At 37.9% G+C, this 17310-nt stretch overlaps 2 protein-coding genes and 1 pseudogene across 5 annotated transcripts; all 3 read left to right on the top strand.

Annotated features, from left to right (window-relative positions):
• Window positions 1-480: 480 nt before the first annotated feature.
• On the top strand, window positions 481-7136 carry si:ch211-212d10.1 (granzyme B). 3 transcript variants are annotated; one of them, XM_051377247.1, is made up of 5 exons: window positions 481-1025; window positions 5500-5659; window positions 5886-6021; window positions 6099-6321; window positions 6425-7136. In XM_051377247.1, exons 1-5 carry the CDS (start codon window positions 851-853, stop codon window positions 6529-6531), a joined length of 801 nt encoding a protein of 266 aa, XP_051233207.1. In that variant the 5' UTR covers window positions 481-850; the 3' UTR covers window positions 6532-7136. The 3 variants fall into 3 exon arrangements, with proteins under 3 accessions (XP_051233207.1, XP_051233209.1, XP_051233206.1); XM_051377249.1 differs by lacking the exons at window positions 5500-5659; window positions 5886-6021; window positions 6099-6321 and adding exons at window positions 1335-1494; window positions 1719-1848; window positions 2082-2309 and having other exon boundaries at window positions 890-1025; window positions 6425-6466; XM_051377246.1 differs by lacking the exons at window positions 5500-5659; window positions 5886-6021; window positions 6099-6321; window positions 6425-7136 and adding exons at window positions 1335-1494; window positions 1719-1848; window positions 2082-2309; window positions 2410-3085 and having other exon boundaries at window positions 891-1025.
• Window positions 5242-16916, top strand: LOC127350535 (granzyme G-like). 2 transcript variants are annotated; one of them, XM_051377251.1, is made up of 5 exons: window positions 5242-5354; window positions 15241-15400; window positions 15546-15678; window positions 15851-16078; window positions 16178-16916. In XM_051377251.1, exons 1-5 carry the CDS (start codon window positions 5297-5299, stop codon window positions 16355-16357), a joined length of 759 nt encoding a protein of 252 aa, XP_051233211.1. In that variant the 5' UTR covers window positions 5242-5296; the 3' UTR covers window positions 16358-16916. The 2 variants fall into 2 exon arrangements, with proteins under 2 accessions (XP_051233211.1, XP_051233210.1); XM_051377250.1 differs by lacking the exon at window positions 5242-5354 and adding an exon at window positions 14977-15099.
• On the top strand, window positions 9978-12208 carry LOC127350536 (granzyme B(G,H)-like; annotated as a pseudogene).
• Window positions 16917-17310: the final 394 nt, after the last annotated feature.

The following is a 17310-nucleotide window of genomic DNA, read 5'->3' as shown; positions in this document are numbered from 1 at the left end:
GAACAAACATTATGATTTATGTTACACATACAGTATTCTAATAGAGAAATTGTTATAGTGGTTCCTTGCTTATAAGAAAGACTGACTGAAATATTTTTAACTACAGTATAATGCTGGTTTATGAAAATACAGTCTGCGTACTGATCTCTTTTTCCCTCCAAGAGAATCCTAATGACTTCTTCATTCCTCTGGTAGCTCAGGGGTCACATTTCACTTTAACTTACACAAACCACATTTTCAAACAAATCCTATTTTTATGCACTGTCTTATGACGTGATAACATCACAATAATGCTACCTCTGGGGCTGCATGACAGACATAGAGGCTCCTCTGAGAAAGCCACAGCTTTGAACATGCAATGCCAGTAGAGATCTTAAAGACTGTGAGTGTTGCATCATTGGAGAAATTATGACCAATCATACCACAGTTCACTACACTGGTCTAATTTATGCTCAAACTTGCACCATTTAACTCATTTCAAGTTAACTTGTGGTCATGGACATAATTAAAAGGTGACTTTTCGCATGATGTAAATTTATGAAAATGGGAATCCAGGCCAAATATTTGTGAAACAGACTCTTTAGTCAGTAAAAAGCCTTACTTACCTTGTGACCTACTTGAACAATCAGCAAGTGACAGTAAAAGTTAGCCTGTGTTTGTGTGCAGCATGGCTGTACATTACCAATGTTGTATTTTCATTCCAGCTTAAATATAATGTTACGTTACATATTATGTATACTAACTACATATCTGATTTCACATTGTCTAAACATTTTAGGGTTGTACTATGACTATACTCTAGAGGTGACAGAGGTCTCATGAATGAGGTTCAAAGCCATATAATTTGCATATGCAAACTACACAAACACCTCCTTCTCTCCCTAAAACAAGGAAGCATTTAAAGACTGAAATTGTCAGTAATGTGTGCCACTGCTCTTCAGTAGCTGAGCTGTGCTGTGATCTCACCATGTTTATCCCCTGTAAACTGGTAATACTGATACTTGCACTGACTCTTCATGGCCAAGGTAAGTTTAGTTGCATTTTCATGGCTGCATATGCACTTTTTTATCCATGTTGTTAGTTATTAAAGAATGTGTTTTAGACTACCACTACTACTACAGTCCACACTGTGTGACATACGAGGATGGATCTGTTAAGTCTAATCAATTTCTTTGGTTAGTTCTGGCCTATTTAATAAGGACATCAATATGATCAGTGGTCATTGATGGTCAATTTACTTTTTTGGCTAATACATAGCCACACACACACACACACGTGTATATAATAGTAATAATTATAATTATAATCATTGTTATTATTATTTATTTTCTCAGTTCATACAGGGGAAATCATTGGAGGCCACAAGGCTGTGCCACATAGCCGGCCATACATGGTGCTATTGAAAAGGCACATGCAGGATGGTAAAACACTGTGGTGTGGTGGCTTCCTTCTGAATGAGGATTTTGTGATGACTGCAGCCCACTGCCAAGCCAGGTCAGTTTAACACACTTTATCTTTACCTACTGGGAATTCTGGGGCAACAACGTAGACTCATGTGCTGAGACTACAATTTAAAATGCGCCAGTATCTATTTGTAAAATGTGTAAAATTGTAACAATTCAAGTATGTTATTATTATCTTATTTTGTGAATGCATTGCTCACAAAGCCACAAATCATTTTATTCTTTTTGTTTTAGCGTTTAATTTTGTCATTTCAGTTACTATCAAGTCTTCCTCGGAATTCACAAATTAGATGAGAGTAATACAGTGGGTCTATCTGTTGACCAAGCATTTCCACATAAAGCCTACAATTCAACTAGTATGGAAAATGACATAATGCTTCTTAAGGTAAGAAAATCCTTGCAGTTTATTATTATTACTATTTTGTTATTTCCAATTTCTGTTTCTCATTATGTTATTTTTTAAATGTTATATTAACTAATCAAAGGAGACCTGAAATACTGCATGCATATCACTGAACAATAATAACTAAAGAAATAACAGGAAATGTTGAATTTCAAATTTGTATTTTAGCTTCATATTTGTGTTTTTTTTTTTTTTATCTCTCTCTGTTTCTCAAGTTGAGCAGCAAAGCAAATTTCAACAAAACTGTGAAACCCATTGCTCTGCCGGGACGAGGTGATGGCTCTCTGCCAAAATCATGTATTGTCTCCGGCTGGGGAAATGCTGACAAGAACACACAATATATGTCTCACATACTCATGGAAGTCAATGTGACACTCATTGTTGATGAGCAGTGTCAAAGGGGTAATTTTTACTGCTCTGAGGGAGAGACTGGACCAGCTGAAGTACGTGTATTTTGTAACACGGATAAAAAAAACATTGGTCAAAAAATTATAATTGATTCACTGCTGAAGCAATGACTGCATACTGTGTATGTATTTCCAGGGAGACTCTGGAGGTCCATTGGTCTGCGAGGATGGGAAGGCATACGGGGTGGTGTCCTTCACCTTGAAACCAAACTCAGGTGGCCCATTCATCCATGGTTATACTAAGATTCCTGACTACAAAAGATGGATTGGTTGGACAATTAAAAATGCATGAAACAATCTGAATACATGTAACATTTGATCAAACAAATCACAACATTTAAATTTACTCTTTGCATAACATTGGGAAGCTGATAATTGAGATGCTGACTGATTGTATCACACTGACACTATCAGATCAAATGTATTTTTTTGCTTTAATGAAAATGTGCTTTCCTTTGTCACCAAAATTATAAATATCATTTGGTTCATTTAAGTTTTTCCTTTTTGTGGTACAGCTGTTTTTTCTGCTGCTGGACAACTACACTTTTTGTCAATAAACGTTGGATTATAAATTCCAATAGGCAAATTAGAAATGTAAACCAACCACATGCACATTGCACACAAATTTGGAGTGGATTAAAATCAGAAATTTGTGTAGGAAAAGTGTAGATTTAAGACTGTTTAATAGATGTGATACATGTGATATTAGATACTATATGTCATCCTTGTGTATCTTGTTTATCTAAATGAGAACACATAATCCTCCATGTTTGTTTTGTACCACCTTTTAAAATAAACTGTTGCTCTCAGTACCTCTGTTCATCCTCTCTTTTAAGCCTGAATAAATCAACAGACAAGACAACACTGCCTCCTTGTGAGGAAAGTGTATTGATGCAGCTTAAAGAGGGTCACTATTCACTTACTGAAGCTAAAACTTTCCTCTCATGTATAGCTCTAAACGTAATAAAGTCGCTGCCTGTTGTTTAATAAACCTGATTGCATTTTTAGCGGTATCTGACAGAGAGGTCAATGTCAATTCAAAACATACTAGCTGGAGCATACTTAACCTGCACAAACCTAATATGATTATATATGCAATAACAAATTATATAATACTGTAAGAATACTAAGACAGATGTAAGGACAGAATAAGCCTGCTGTTGATCATTAGTGATGTTAATCACATGCACCAGTGCGGATCAGACGGGACAGGTAGCTGTTGCCAGGATAACAGTGGTCCACCACGCCACTCTAATAGTGTCTCATATGGAGAATTTGGGGAAATAGAATTGATTACTCGGTACATAGAAAGGTGATTTCACAGAGAGACCCCTCTACTTAACACCCCAAGTCACCTTGCTCTCATATTATACTGTATTATACTAAATGTGTGTATAGTTCTTGCATGATCACATGCATGGGACATGCAACAGCAACAAACTTCCAATTTCTTCAATTATTTCAAATTAACATTTCAACAATTTCATATATTTTTTCAGTATTTTAATTAGTATTTTGATAATATCATATATGTTTAAATTAATTTATTTAATTCATTAAAATATTTCCGAGATTCCTCCACATGCCATTAGAGGGAGCTCACAGAGATCAGAAGCCTCAGGGCAGCTGGCTGCTTTGTGCGACTGATAGTTCGGCCTTGAATTTTGTGCCACTAGTGTAAGTGGAGCATGTCAGCTCCCTCAAATGTAATTTGCTCTCTAGAGCTCTACGCATACTTGTACAACAACAGCTTGAAGCATCTGCATTCACATAGTTGCTTGAACCATCTCTGTACCCTCAGAGTCACAGTGCTTCCAGTCAAACATCTGGAGGGCCAAAGGTCAAGTGATTGTCCAAAAGGAGCAAGGCAGCAGCAGGTATACTGGTAATTTTATCATCCCCAGAGGACAACAGGACCCCATGACACAGAAACTTGTCAGAATCAACAGAACCCTTTTGAACCCCTGCACAATTTTGCAAACTCAAGAACAGCCCACTTCTCCCCAGGGCCATTTTTTTTCTCACAGAGTCAGGAAAGGTTGTGACATTTTTTTGATTAATTTAATTTTCTTTAGGTTTTCTCTAGGTCAGGAATTTCCACAGAACTATGCTGTGGTCAGTCTTTCCATATGCATATCCACAGCTGCATCTACAATTATCTTCAGGACATTAGAAGAGGTCATTCTCACCCTGGCGTACAGTATGAAGTGCTTTTGGTGAAGAATGAAGCCAGACGTGTCCCAAACTTGAGTCTTACACTTCCTGGGTTCCTTGCCAAGACACCTCTTGACATATTTGATCTCCATTTAGCCCTACTCATCTCTCTGTCACATTTCATCCCATCCCTTTACAGTACACAAAGGTCTTTTACCCCTCTATTCCCAGCACTAATTCATTCATCCCTACCTTACCTGTCTTTCCAACAGACTAATTTGCATGTATGGCATGGTCTTTGTTAGTGAAGAAAGCACAGGGCATGGGATCCATTCTGTAGTTTGGAAATACAAACATTAAAGCATGAATGTAACAGCTGTGTCTAACACAGGTTTGTGTTAGGCTGTCTTTCTACGAGTGGGACTTTGTCACTGACGAAGATCTCTCTCTGGGCTCTAAACCACCCACGATAGAAAGCATCAAGCAGTTTTCATTCATCATCGTCAGCCCTCTGTTGCCTATAGTCAACGCGCACTATATGTACATCTGGAAATCAGTATGTGTGTTCCACTATCTAGTAGCGGTACCATTACTGCAGGAGCAAGTAGTAGTGACTCTGTGGCAGCAGCATGGGTAGTAGGCTGTGTGTTACCACAGAGGTATCAATGTAATGCTATGGTGCATGTAAACCACATGCATTATACTGCATTGTCTGCAGATAATATAGGTTTGAATGGGGTTCAAAGCCACATCGTTTGCATACAAAAACACTTCCTTCTCTCCCTAATACAAGGAAGCATTTAAAGACTGAAATTGTCAGTGATGTGTGCCACTGCTCTTCAGTAGCTGAGCTGTGCTGTGATCTCACCATGTTTATCCCCTGTAAACTGGTAATACTGATACTTGCACTGACTCTTGATGGCCAAGGTAAGTTTAGTTTTTATGGCATGACTGCATTGTTTCAAACAGGGTATTATAGGATGAGGTGCAAGAAGATAAATTGACTCATATTATAAGTCTGTTTGATCACTTTAGTGTGTATGTGTATCATGTGTGCACATTTTTTTTTCAGTTCATACAGGGGAAATCATTGGAGGCCACGAGGCTGTGCCACATAGTCGGCCATACATGGTGCTATTGAAAAGGCACATGCAGGATGGTAAAACACTGTGGTGTGGTGGCTTCCTTCTGAATGAGGATTTTGTGATGACTGCAGCCCACTGCCAAGCCATGTCAGTTTAACACACTTTATCTTTACCTACTGGGAATTCTTGGACCCTTTATGAGATTTCTTATCCCAACAACAGCTTAGACTCATGCACAGATACTTTAATTTAAAATGCACAGATAATTGATATCTATTTGGAAAATATGTTTCATGGTGGATTCATGAATTGTGACATAAATTCAAGTATCTCATAGTCTTTTAATATTATTATTTTATGAATTTCATTTCAGGCGGTACACAGTCTTACTGGGACTTCACAAGTTTCGTGAAAATAATGGAGTAGAGTATATAGACGTGGAACAAGCATTTCCACATAAAAACTACAATGAAACTGACAGTTTCAAAAATGACATAATGCTTCTTAAGGTAAAATAATTTTCATTTTTATAAAATATATTTTTAATTTATGATATAAAATATTTTATCCCTCTCTGTTCCTCAAGTTGAGCTCCAAGGTGGATTTCAGCAAAAATGTGAAACCCATTGCTCTCGCAGACAGAGGTGATGACTCTCTGCCAAAATCATGCATTGTCTCCGGCTGGGGACGTACAAACAGGGAAATAAAAGATACGTCTCTTGTACTCATGGAAGCCGATGTAACACTCACTGATAATGAGTGGTGTGATAAGAGTAGCCTTCACTGCTCTGAGGGAGAGACTGGACCAGGTAAAGTACGTGTATTTTGTAACAAGGATAAAAAAAAAATGAATAAAAATTATAATTGATTCAATGCTGAAGCAATGACTGCATACTGTGTATGTATTTCCAGGGAGACTCTGGAGGTCCATTGGTCTGAGAGGATGGGAAGGCATACGGGGTGGTGTCCGTTACCATGAAACCAAACTCAGGTCACCCGTTTATCCATGGTTATACTAAGATTCCTGGCCACAAAAGATGGATTGGTTTGACAATTAAAAATGCATGAAACAATCTGAATACATGTAACATTACTCTTTGCATAACATTGGGAAGCTGATAATTGAGATGCTGACTGATTGCGTAGCACTGACACTATCAGATCAAAGCATGTCTTTCTTTTTGCTTTAATGAAAATGTGCTTTCCTTTGTCACCAAAATTATAAATATCATTTGGTTCATTTAAGTTTTTCCTTTTTGTGGTACAGCTGTTTTTTCTGCTGCTTGACAACTACACTTTTTGTCAATAAACCCTAGATTAAAATGTCTAATAGGCAAATTGGAAATGTAAACCAACCACATGCACATTGCACACAAATTTGGAGTGGATTAAAATCAGAAATTTGTGTAGAAAAAGTGTAGATTTAAGACTGTTTAATAGATGTGATACATGTGATATTAGATACTATATGTAATCCTTGTGTATCTTGTTTATCTAAATGAGAACACATAATCCTCCATGTTTCCTTTGTACCACCTTTTAAAATCAACTGTTCTCCCACCATGTTTTCTCAGTACCTCTGTTCTATATTGATCACTATTCACTTACTGAAGCTTAATGAAGTCTCTGCCTGTTGTTTAATAAACCTGATTGCATTTTTAGCGGTATCTGACAGTCAATTCAAAACATACTAGCTGGAGCATACTTAACCTGCACAAACCTAATATGATTATATATGCAATAACAAATTATATAATACTGTAAAAATACTAAGACAGATCAACACAATCAACACTGAATCAACATATGCAACACTGTCTGAGCTGAGTTTAATAGACACATCTCTCTGGGGGCTAATCAGGTGCCGGTCATTAGGTAGTGGCAGGCTGTCTGTGAAAAGGACCCTCCTAAGGTCACAAGATTACCTGTCACACATGCTAGAGCATTTAAAGCAGATGTGAACAAGTAATACCCAGATATATCTCCCTCTGATGACCCTTCAGCCTTTCCTATTGCAAACTCTAGGGCCAAGAGCTGTTTCACTCTAGTCACTCTTTAAACTGCTTCATCCATGTGCAACACCACAGAGAGCCAGGTACCTCCCACATGCATGTTCCAGGCAACACACCAGTAGAATTTGCTTTTACCTTTACTGACATCAAACAGGGGTCGGTCTAGAGAAATATTCATGGGGTGGCCAGAGGTGCATGGAGACTTTAAGGGGTGGCAGAAATATAACCTTATTTAATCGCAAACAATCACATATATCAATATTTGCTTGGAAAAGTCTCCAAATAAAGATAATTGTACTTAAAAACATAACATTAGTGTGGCACTAGTATCAAATAAAAACATCTAAAGGAAGCATTAGAAATCTAATAAATGTTTTATCTCCAAGTCTTCAGATGATTCCAAATACATATCTTTTTTTAACATAAGCCTATTCCTCAGTCTAAAAGGTGGCCATAACTGATCATTAGACACTTCTTGACATATTTGAACTCCAATTGCCCTCATCTCTCTGTGCTCGATCACATTTCATCCCATCCCTTTACAGTACACAAACGTCTTTTACCCCTCTATTCCCAGCACTAATTCATTCATCCCTGCCATACCTTTCTTTCCAACTGACTATTTTGCATACTTAAATGGCATGGTCTTTGTTTTCTGCCCTCTGAACATATAGAGTTGTATAACATATATAATAACACCTCAAGGAATGAGAGATAACCAAGGTTGCTATACTGCTGTTTCACAACTCATGCAGAGGAAATGGTTCATGATATTAATCTGTACTTCCTGTTCATCACAAACAAGATAAACAACGCAAGAGCATTTCAAACGGATGTGACTAAGCAATACCTAAAAAAGAAGACCAAGAATATAGACTGAATTCAGAGGCTGATGCACCAAAAGTAGTGATTTGATTTACAATAAATTAAAATGTAAAAGATTAAATAGTACCAAGAATGGAAGGCTTATGACATATAAGGGCCAAAAAAAGGTTGCATTAATAATTGACATTAAATAAACACATGAATTAATAACCAAAAACATTGAACACTGTGGGGGTGAACTGGACATTTAGAGTAGAGTTACACCGTTCAGCCATAACATTATGATCACCTGGAGCTACAGTAGCTCGTCTGTTTGGTCAGACCACAGGGACCAGCCCTCGCTCCCCATGTTCATCAATGAGCCTTTGCCACCCATGACCCTATCGCTAATTCACTGCTTTTCCTTCCTTGGAGCACTTTTGATAGGTACTGACCACTGCAGACCTGGAACACCCCACAAGAGCTGCAGTTTTGTAGATGCTCTGACCCAGTCATCTAGCATCACAATGTGGCCCTTGTCAAAGTTGCTCAAATCAAAGTGACTCTGAGACTGCTGAGTGACAGCAACTTGAGTAGCAGGTTAGACAATGTTATGACAATGACCAGAAATAGAGAAAAAACTGACCACTTGTCCATCCACCACATTTCAAGTGATGTACGTAATACTACTGAAGACGTGCATTTAATCATCACAGACCAGTTATATTAGTAAAAATAATAATAAATATGAATTCTTTTTTTTCATAGGTATTGCCTGGCATGCAAAACTGTTGGAACCTATGTAAAGTGTACGGTCTCAAACAGGGGATTAAATGCTTGTGTGTTTGGCATTCAGTTTTTTTCCAGAGTTGAAGTTTGCCACTGCTGTTGGAGCAGCTCCACAGGTTCTTTCCAATTTCCACAGAAAGTAAAGGGAAAAGTACAAAATTGTACACTTGCATCCAAATGTGCAGATATCATAAGGAGACGCCACCTCAGTAATGGTGAGTTGTTTACTAACTAGCAATTCTGTTCCCAATCCGATCGGATAAAAGCACTTATTGTTATAAATTATGGTTGCATGGCGCTGCCTGGTGCTGAAGCCTTTTACCTTTGCACCTGAAGATGTTTTTGTCATTCTTTGACTAAATTCAATTAAAAACTACATTTACATTGAATGCCATACCTGCGTTTATTGAAAAGAAATTAAACTTTTCTATTGAGTTACTCTGTATATTAGCACCCCATATAATCGTTGAGCTCCCGGGTGTGACAAGATTGTGGTGTCGGTCATGGTTTGCTATTGTCGAGAGCCATTTACTCTGAATCATCTGCAGCAGTAAATGCCTTTCCATTAGTTCAGATTTTTCTTTCTGTGACAAAGAACACCATTATTGAGAACACCAGTCATAAACTCACGTTGCCACTCAATTTCTCAAACATCAACTGTGGCGGTTGAGGAAATTGTGCTAAGATCTAACAGAATCAGCATGTATATACTGTTACACAGTAGCTATCTAGTCATATCTGTCTTATGTCATGACAAAATTAGAATAATGTTTCCTTTGGTGCTGTGTGACTGACAGAGCCTCAACATTGAGCATGAAATGCCACTACAGATCTTCCAGGCTGTGTGTTAGCACAGAGGCATCAATGTAATGCTGTAGTGTATGTAAACCACATGCATCATACTGCATGTACTTAACTAAACGCTGTCACTGAATGTAGTTGTTTTTTATGCTATGGAGGTGATAGAGGTGTGAAAGGGGTTCAAAGCCACATCGTTTGCATACACAAACACTTCCTTCTCTCCCTAATACAAGGAAGCATTTAAAGACTGAAATTGTCAGTGATGTGTGCCACTGCTCTTCAGTAGCTGAGCTGTGCTGTGATCTCACCATGTTTATCCCCTGTAAACTGGTAATACTGATACTTGCTCTGACTCTTGATGGCCAAGGTAAGTTTAGTTTTTCTGGCATTACTGCATTGTTTCAAACAGGGTATTATAGGATGAGGTGCAAGAAGATAAATTGATTAATTAAATTAGTTTGTTTGATTACTTTAGTGTGTAATTTGTATCATGTGTGCACAATTTTTTTTTCAGTTCATACAGGGGAAATCATTGAAGGCCACGAGGCTGTGCCACATAGTCGGCCATACATGGTGCTATTGAAACGGCACATGCAGGATGGTAAAACACTATGGTGTGGTGGCTTCCTTCTGAATGAGGATTTTGTGATGACTGCAGCCCACTGCCAAGCCATGTCAGTTTAACACACTTTATCTTTTCCCTCCTGGGATTTCTGGGACCCTTTATGAGATTTCTTATCCCTACAACAGCTTAGACTCATGCACAGATACTTTAATTTAAAATGCACAGATAATTGATATCTTTATTTGGAAAATATGTTTCATGGTGGATTCATGAATTGTGACATAAATTCAAGTATCTCATAGTCTTTTAATATTATTATTTTATGAATTTCATTTCAGGCGGTACACAGTCTTACTGGGACTTCACAAGTTTCGTGAAAGTAATGGAGTACAGCATACAGAAGTGAAACACGCATTTCCACATAAAAACTACAATGAAACTGACAGTTTCAAAAATGACATAATGCTTCTTAAGGTAAAATAAAAAATATATTTTTTGGTCATTTTTTATCATATTGTTACTTTCAAATACTCTGTTGAATGCATTAACCAATAGGAGCACTAAAATACTGTAAACACTAATATTTATATTTTTTAAACATATTTTATCTTTTTTTTGTTCGTCAAGTTGAGCTCCAAGGCAAATTTCACTGAAAATGTGAAACCCATTGCTCTCGCGCATGGAAGTGATGATTCTCTGCCAAAATCATGTATCATCTCTGGCTGGGGACGTACAGACAGGGAAAAAAAAATATATGTCTCTTGTACTCATGGAAGCCAGTGTTACACTCATTAAGCAGTGTGCTAAGGAAAACTCGTACTGCTCTGAGGGAGAGACTGGACCGGGTGAGGTATGAACACTTTTGTAACATAACAAGGACAAACAAATGTTGGTCAACAATGATAATTGATTCACTGCTGAACCAATGACTGCATACTGGGTATTCATTTCCAGGGAGACTCTGGAGGTCCATTGGTCTGCGAGGATGAAAAGGCATATGGGGTGGTGTCTGGCACCTTGAAACCAGAGTCAGGTGGCCCGTTTATCCATGGTTATACTAAGATTCTTGAATACAGAAGATGGATCGATTCAACTATGAAGCAATAATACATGTCACAATTGATTGATCAAATTTGCTGTTTGTATGAGGTTGCAGAGCTGATAATTGAGATGCTAATATCAGGACTGATTCCATTGCACTGAGACTGTCAGGCTAGTAACTAACCCTAACCCTAACCCTAGTCTGGAATCCTTGCTTCACATAGATTTAATGAAAATATGGTTTACTTTGATGTTACTAAGTGATACAAACAAAAAAACTGAAAATATATGAATGTGATTTGGTTCATTTAAACAAAGTGACATGTTTTTACTCTTTATGGTACCGCTGTTTTCTTGTTCTGCTTTACAACTACACGTTTATTAAACTTTAGAAATGAGGCTTATCAAATTTAAATCAAGCTAATGCAGCTTTTTAAAGGCTAGATCATTGCACACAAATTAAGTATGGCTTAAAATCAGAAAATGAAGTGTAGACTTGTTGCTGTTTAATAGATGTGATATAATCTAATATTAGATACTGAATGTAACCCTGCTCTTAAATACAACATTGTATTAATTAAATACATTACCGCTTTGTGCATCATTTCTTACACTCAATCAAAAGAGAACACAGGATCCTCTGAGTTATTGTACCATCTTTTAAAATAAACTGTTGCTCTGTCAGCATTTTCTCTCAGTTCTTCTGTTCGTTCTTGTTTGAGCCTGAATTAAATCAACAAAGAAGACAACACTGCTTCCTTCTGAGGAAAGTGTATTGATTCAGCACAAAGAGGTTCAATATTCACTTACTGAAGTCCGAACTGAAGCTTTACTGTCTTTTATAAACTCCAAACATAATCAAGTCCCTGACTGTTGTTTAATATGGAGGAACAATTAAATTGGAGAAATCAAATAGAAAGATGGGAGTTTTCATAGAGAGACCCGTCTACTCAACACTTATCTAGTTTTCCATCTCATATTAGACTAAATTATTATTGGTGTTTTATACTGGTGCATGAGGGTCATTTCTGCCTACAGTATGATATTTCCTATTGTATGTGTTTATCTGTGACAGGAATATCTAAAATACTGATGGTTTAAGAAGAATTGTTCTTTGGGCATATTAATACTCTCAAGTGGAAAACCCCTGACTGTATTAGCTTGCCTTTAGCATCACCATCAGGCGGTTTCCATTTGTTACATGACCTTATTAGTGGCTGCATTATTAAACACTAGTGCAGTGCCCGTAGGAAGTATGTATTGCTATAGAAAAGTGGGAGGTTAAGTAGCTTTTTCATGGATGGCCAAATGAGGTTGTGTTTGAAGGTGGGACGTCAGGGACATTTAGGTTTGTTGTGAAATGTGTAGATTGATAACTATTGTGTTTTCATATAATTTGGCTTTTAGCAAGGACACTGTAGGGAGATGAACCCCATACAACTAATGTGAAAATACCACACCTTATGGTCAGCGCATATAAATTCTGAAAGAACAAAGTGAACTACATCTGAAATGGGATGAAACCTGGCAGCATAAACAGACTAACTTGTAGCATAGCCTAGTAAATTAACTGGGGAGGACATATTATTTAGCCCTGTAATATAGCCTAGCATACATCAGAGAGAGAGATACAGAGAGAGAGAGAGAGAGAGAGAGAGAGAGAGAGAGAGAGAGAGAGAGAGAGAGAGAGAGAGAGAGAGAGAGAGAGCGAGCAGAATTAGGCAGATACCCACTGATAATTAACCTTCAGAAGAGAACGCTCAACTTTTTTAACCACCTGAAATCCAGCCCCAGAGACACCCTCCACTCCAAAGCCCTCCAAACCCAAGAGCTGAGCCCAGAAAAGAGTCCCCCATGTCACTTGGTACTGAGGCTAACTGCCCCCTCTCATACACACTCACAACAACACTGCTCTACAAACAGTAATCAGAGTAAAGCAAATTATAGCACAATGTAAAGAAAGCTATCTGGACCATTGGGATGAAACAACTAAAAGCCAAAGTAGATGGGAATGTTATCTTGCCCTTAAAAGAGATTATGAATTAGCAGAATATCTCTCTACTGTCAGCGATAGAAAGCAGAGACAGATCCTAACCAAGTACAGGCTCAGTGACCACAAACTGGCAATCGAAACAGGAAGACACAAAAAATCATGGCAACCAAAAGAAAACAGAAAATGTGGTGACTGTTCGACAGGTGAGATTGAGACAGAGATGCACTTTCTCCTACAATGTACAAAATTAAATAATACTAGAAAAAATTATTTGAACAAGTTCAGCTCTTTGATACCAGATTTCAAAGAGCTGAACGACCTCTCCAAATTAAAAATACTCCTCGGAGAAGGAGAGCGGGCACACCTTGCTGCCCAGTATGTATTAACATGCCACAACTTGAGGGACAGTGAGTAATCGAGGCACACGCACACACAGACACACATACACACATACACACATACACTGTATATAACTAATATAATGTTCATATAATAATAATGTATAAATCTTTGATTTATCGTATTGTATATGAATACTTTGCTTTGGCAATATTGTTTTTTAAAAAACTTTCATGCCAATAAAGCCCATTTTGAATTTGAATTTGAATTTGAATTTGAATTTGAATTTGAATTTCAATTGAGAGAGCGCAATGGCAGTAAGGGTTTCCACATCCAAAAATGTTTTTGAAACTACCAAAATGATGAGGATACAAAATTAGTAGTGGAAGTGTGAAAAAGCAGAGAGTGGGGACAGGGACAGTAGCCCCATTCACACTGCCGTTTGCATGCGGGAATCCAGCGCCAATTCTCCGCACCCTCCTCTGTGTGAAAGTTTCAGATGCGGCCAGGGGGGAAATTTCGCTCCGGCCCTGATCCTCCTCTGGAGGTAGTATCAGGGACACAGGAGCGAGGGCGTGTCGGTCAGACAGTCTGATAACTGCACAGGTCTCTCACTCAACTTAATAAAGAAAAATGTCCCACAAAGCAACGTTACGGGACCAAACAACAGTAACGTAGTAACTGTAACTGTCTTTGGCAACTTACAAGTTTGCTAATTTTAAATATTTTATCTACCTATGCATTCAGAAGAGAGGGCGATCACTGACTGAGTGTTGCAGCTAATATACCATGTAGTAATGTAGTTCATCTAATGGCCACCAGATTCTGACTTCACTGCTGCTTGAACACAAAATGCAAATATAGATCTTCAAGGCTGTGTGTGTGTGTGTGTGTGTGACCAGAAATGCTTTAATACAATGCTACATATGGTGTATGTATTATGTGTTATGTGCTTAATTAAACACTGTAAAGAATTTAGACTTGTACTATGAAAATCTAATTTTTGTCATAAAATGGAGGTGACAGAGACCACCTCCTAAAAGTGGTTCAAAGCCACATTGTTTGCATATCCAAACCACACAAACACTCAGCTCTCTCCCTAAAACAAGGAAGTATTTAAACACTGAAATTGTCAGTGATGTGTGCCACTGCTCTTCAGTAGCTGAGCTGTGCTGTGGTCTCACCATGTTTATCCCCTGTAAACTGGTAATACTGATACTTGCACTGACTCTTGATGGCCAAGGTAAGTTTAGTTTTATGGCATTATATAAAACATTGTTTTAAATACAGTATTATAGCATGTAAACCACAGTACATGAGGGATTACATTCCTTGATGACTTTAGTGTGTATGTGTATCATGTGTGCGCATCTTTCTTTCTCAGTTCATACAGGGGAAAACATTGGAGGCCGCGAGGCTGTGCCACATAGTCGGCCATACATGGTGCTATTGAAACGGCACATGCAGGATGGTAAAACACTGTGGTGTGGTGGCTTCCTTCTGAATGAGGATTTTGTGATGACTACAGCCCACTGCCAAGCCAGGTCAATTTAACACACTTTATCTTTAGCTACTGGGAGTTCTGGGACCCTTTATGAGATTTCTTATTCCAATACTGATCACTAAAAATCAATCAACAATTGATGACAAATGTGCTTCATTGACTCCCAATAAATTTTGTCATTTCAGGTCCTACACAGTCTTCCTGGGAGTTCACAATTTTCGTGAAAGTAATGGAGTACAGCGTATACGTGCGGAACAAGCATTTCCACATAAAGACTACAATTCAACTAGTAGGGAAAATGACATAATGCTTCTTAAGGTAAATTAATATAAGAACAGTTTTTTTGTCATTTCCAATTTTTGTTTTTTAAATATATTATTTACAAATGCTCTATTGAATGTATAAATCAAGAGGAACATTAAAAATCTATAAGCACTGATATTTATTTGATATACATTGATATAAAATATTTTATCCCTCTCTGTTCAAGTTGAGCTCCAAGGTGGATTTCAGCAAAAATGTGAAACCCATTGCTCTCGCAGACCGAGATGATGACTTTCTGCCAGAATCATGTAGCATCTCTGGCTGGGGACGTACAGACAGGGAAACCCAATATATGTCTCTTGTACTCGTGGAAGCCGATGTAACACTCATTGTTGATGAGTGGTGTCAAAGGGGTAACTTTTACTGCTCTGAGGGAGAGACTGGACCAAGTGAGGTACGTGTATTTTGTAACACGGATTAAAAAAACATTGGCCAAAAATGATAATTGATTCACTGCTGAAGCAATGACTGCATACTGTGTATGTATTTCCAGGGAGACTCTGGAGGTTCATTGGTCTGCGAGGATGGGAAGGCATACGGGGTGGTGTCCTTCACCTTGAAACCAAACTCAGGTGGCCCGTTCATCCATGGTTATACTAAGATTGCTGACCGCAGAAGACAGATCGATTTGACCAACGACGCATCAAAAGGCTCTTATTACTGTCAGATTTGATTTATCAAATAAGAAATAAGTGATTACACAGTATTTCAGTTTACTTGTTAACACTGGAGCTGATAATTGAGATGCTAATATAGCGACTGATTCCATGGCACTGATTAGGTCTGGGCTAAGAAAACTGATTATGTGATTCAAATCAATGTTGAATCATAAAATCCAGAGATCGATCTTTAAATGTATACCTTTTTCTTGCTTTCAAGTATTGGCATGGTGCATGGGCTTGTTTCCCCCCAAGCTGCAGAGACCCCAGCCACCACTGTTTGTTTCTCCTCTCCAGTATTAGGAAGCTTTCTCTGGCTGTGAAGTGCAGCGAGTTGGGTGATTGGATGGTGTACCAAGGATACAATACTTTAACACTTGGAAACTGTACAGGCTGCTTGCACATGCTGTGCTGCTAGCTTGATGGACTAATATTAGATACTGTGTGTCACTGCTCTCATATTGACATTTTATTCATTAAACACATTACTGTTTTGAGCATAATTTCTCAAATGAGAACACAGGATCCTTTAAGTTTGTTTTGTACCATCGTTTTAAACAATAAACCATGTTCTCTCAGTACTTCAGTTTGAGCCTGAATTAAATAAATTAAAAAGACAACACTGCATCTTTGAGAAGAAAGTGCACTGATGCATTATTATACTCATTCATAATATGAATACAATTTTGGGCTATTTTCAGTTTTTACATGTTTCTAATTAAATAAAGTCTCAGCTTTCATACCATGTCAAAATGAATGTAAAATACAAAGGATAATTATAGCTAGCATAAATAAAACGAAACAGGTGTCAGAGTCGGCTAGCGTGTTTGTGTCATCTACGTCATCTGTCATCTGTCAGTTTAGATCGACACGGACACAGAGACAGATTGACAGATTGACAGCCTAGACAAAATTAATTTTCGCGACGACGAAATTGCTGGACTTTTAAATTAAATTGCTGTAAGAC

The sequence above is a fragment of the Dicentrarchus labrax genome, unplaced genomic scaffold (assembly GCF_905237075.1).
Source record: "Dicentrarchus labrax unplaced genomic scaffold, dlabrax2021, whole genome shotgun sequence".
NCBI classification, from domain to species: Eukaryota; Metazoa; Chordata; class Actinopteri; family Moronidae; genus Dicentrarchus; species Dicentrarchus labrax.
The sequence above is the reverse complement of the archived record's forward strand: the minus strand, read 5'-3'. Positions and strand labels throughout refer to the sequence as shown.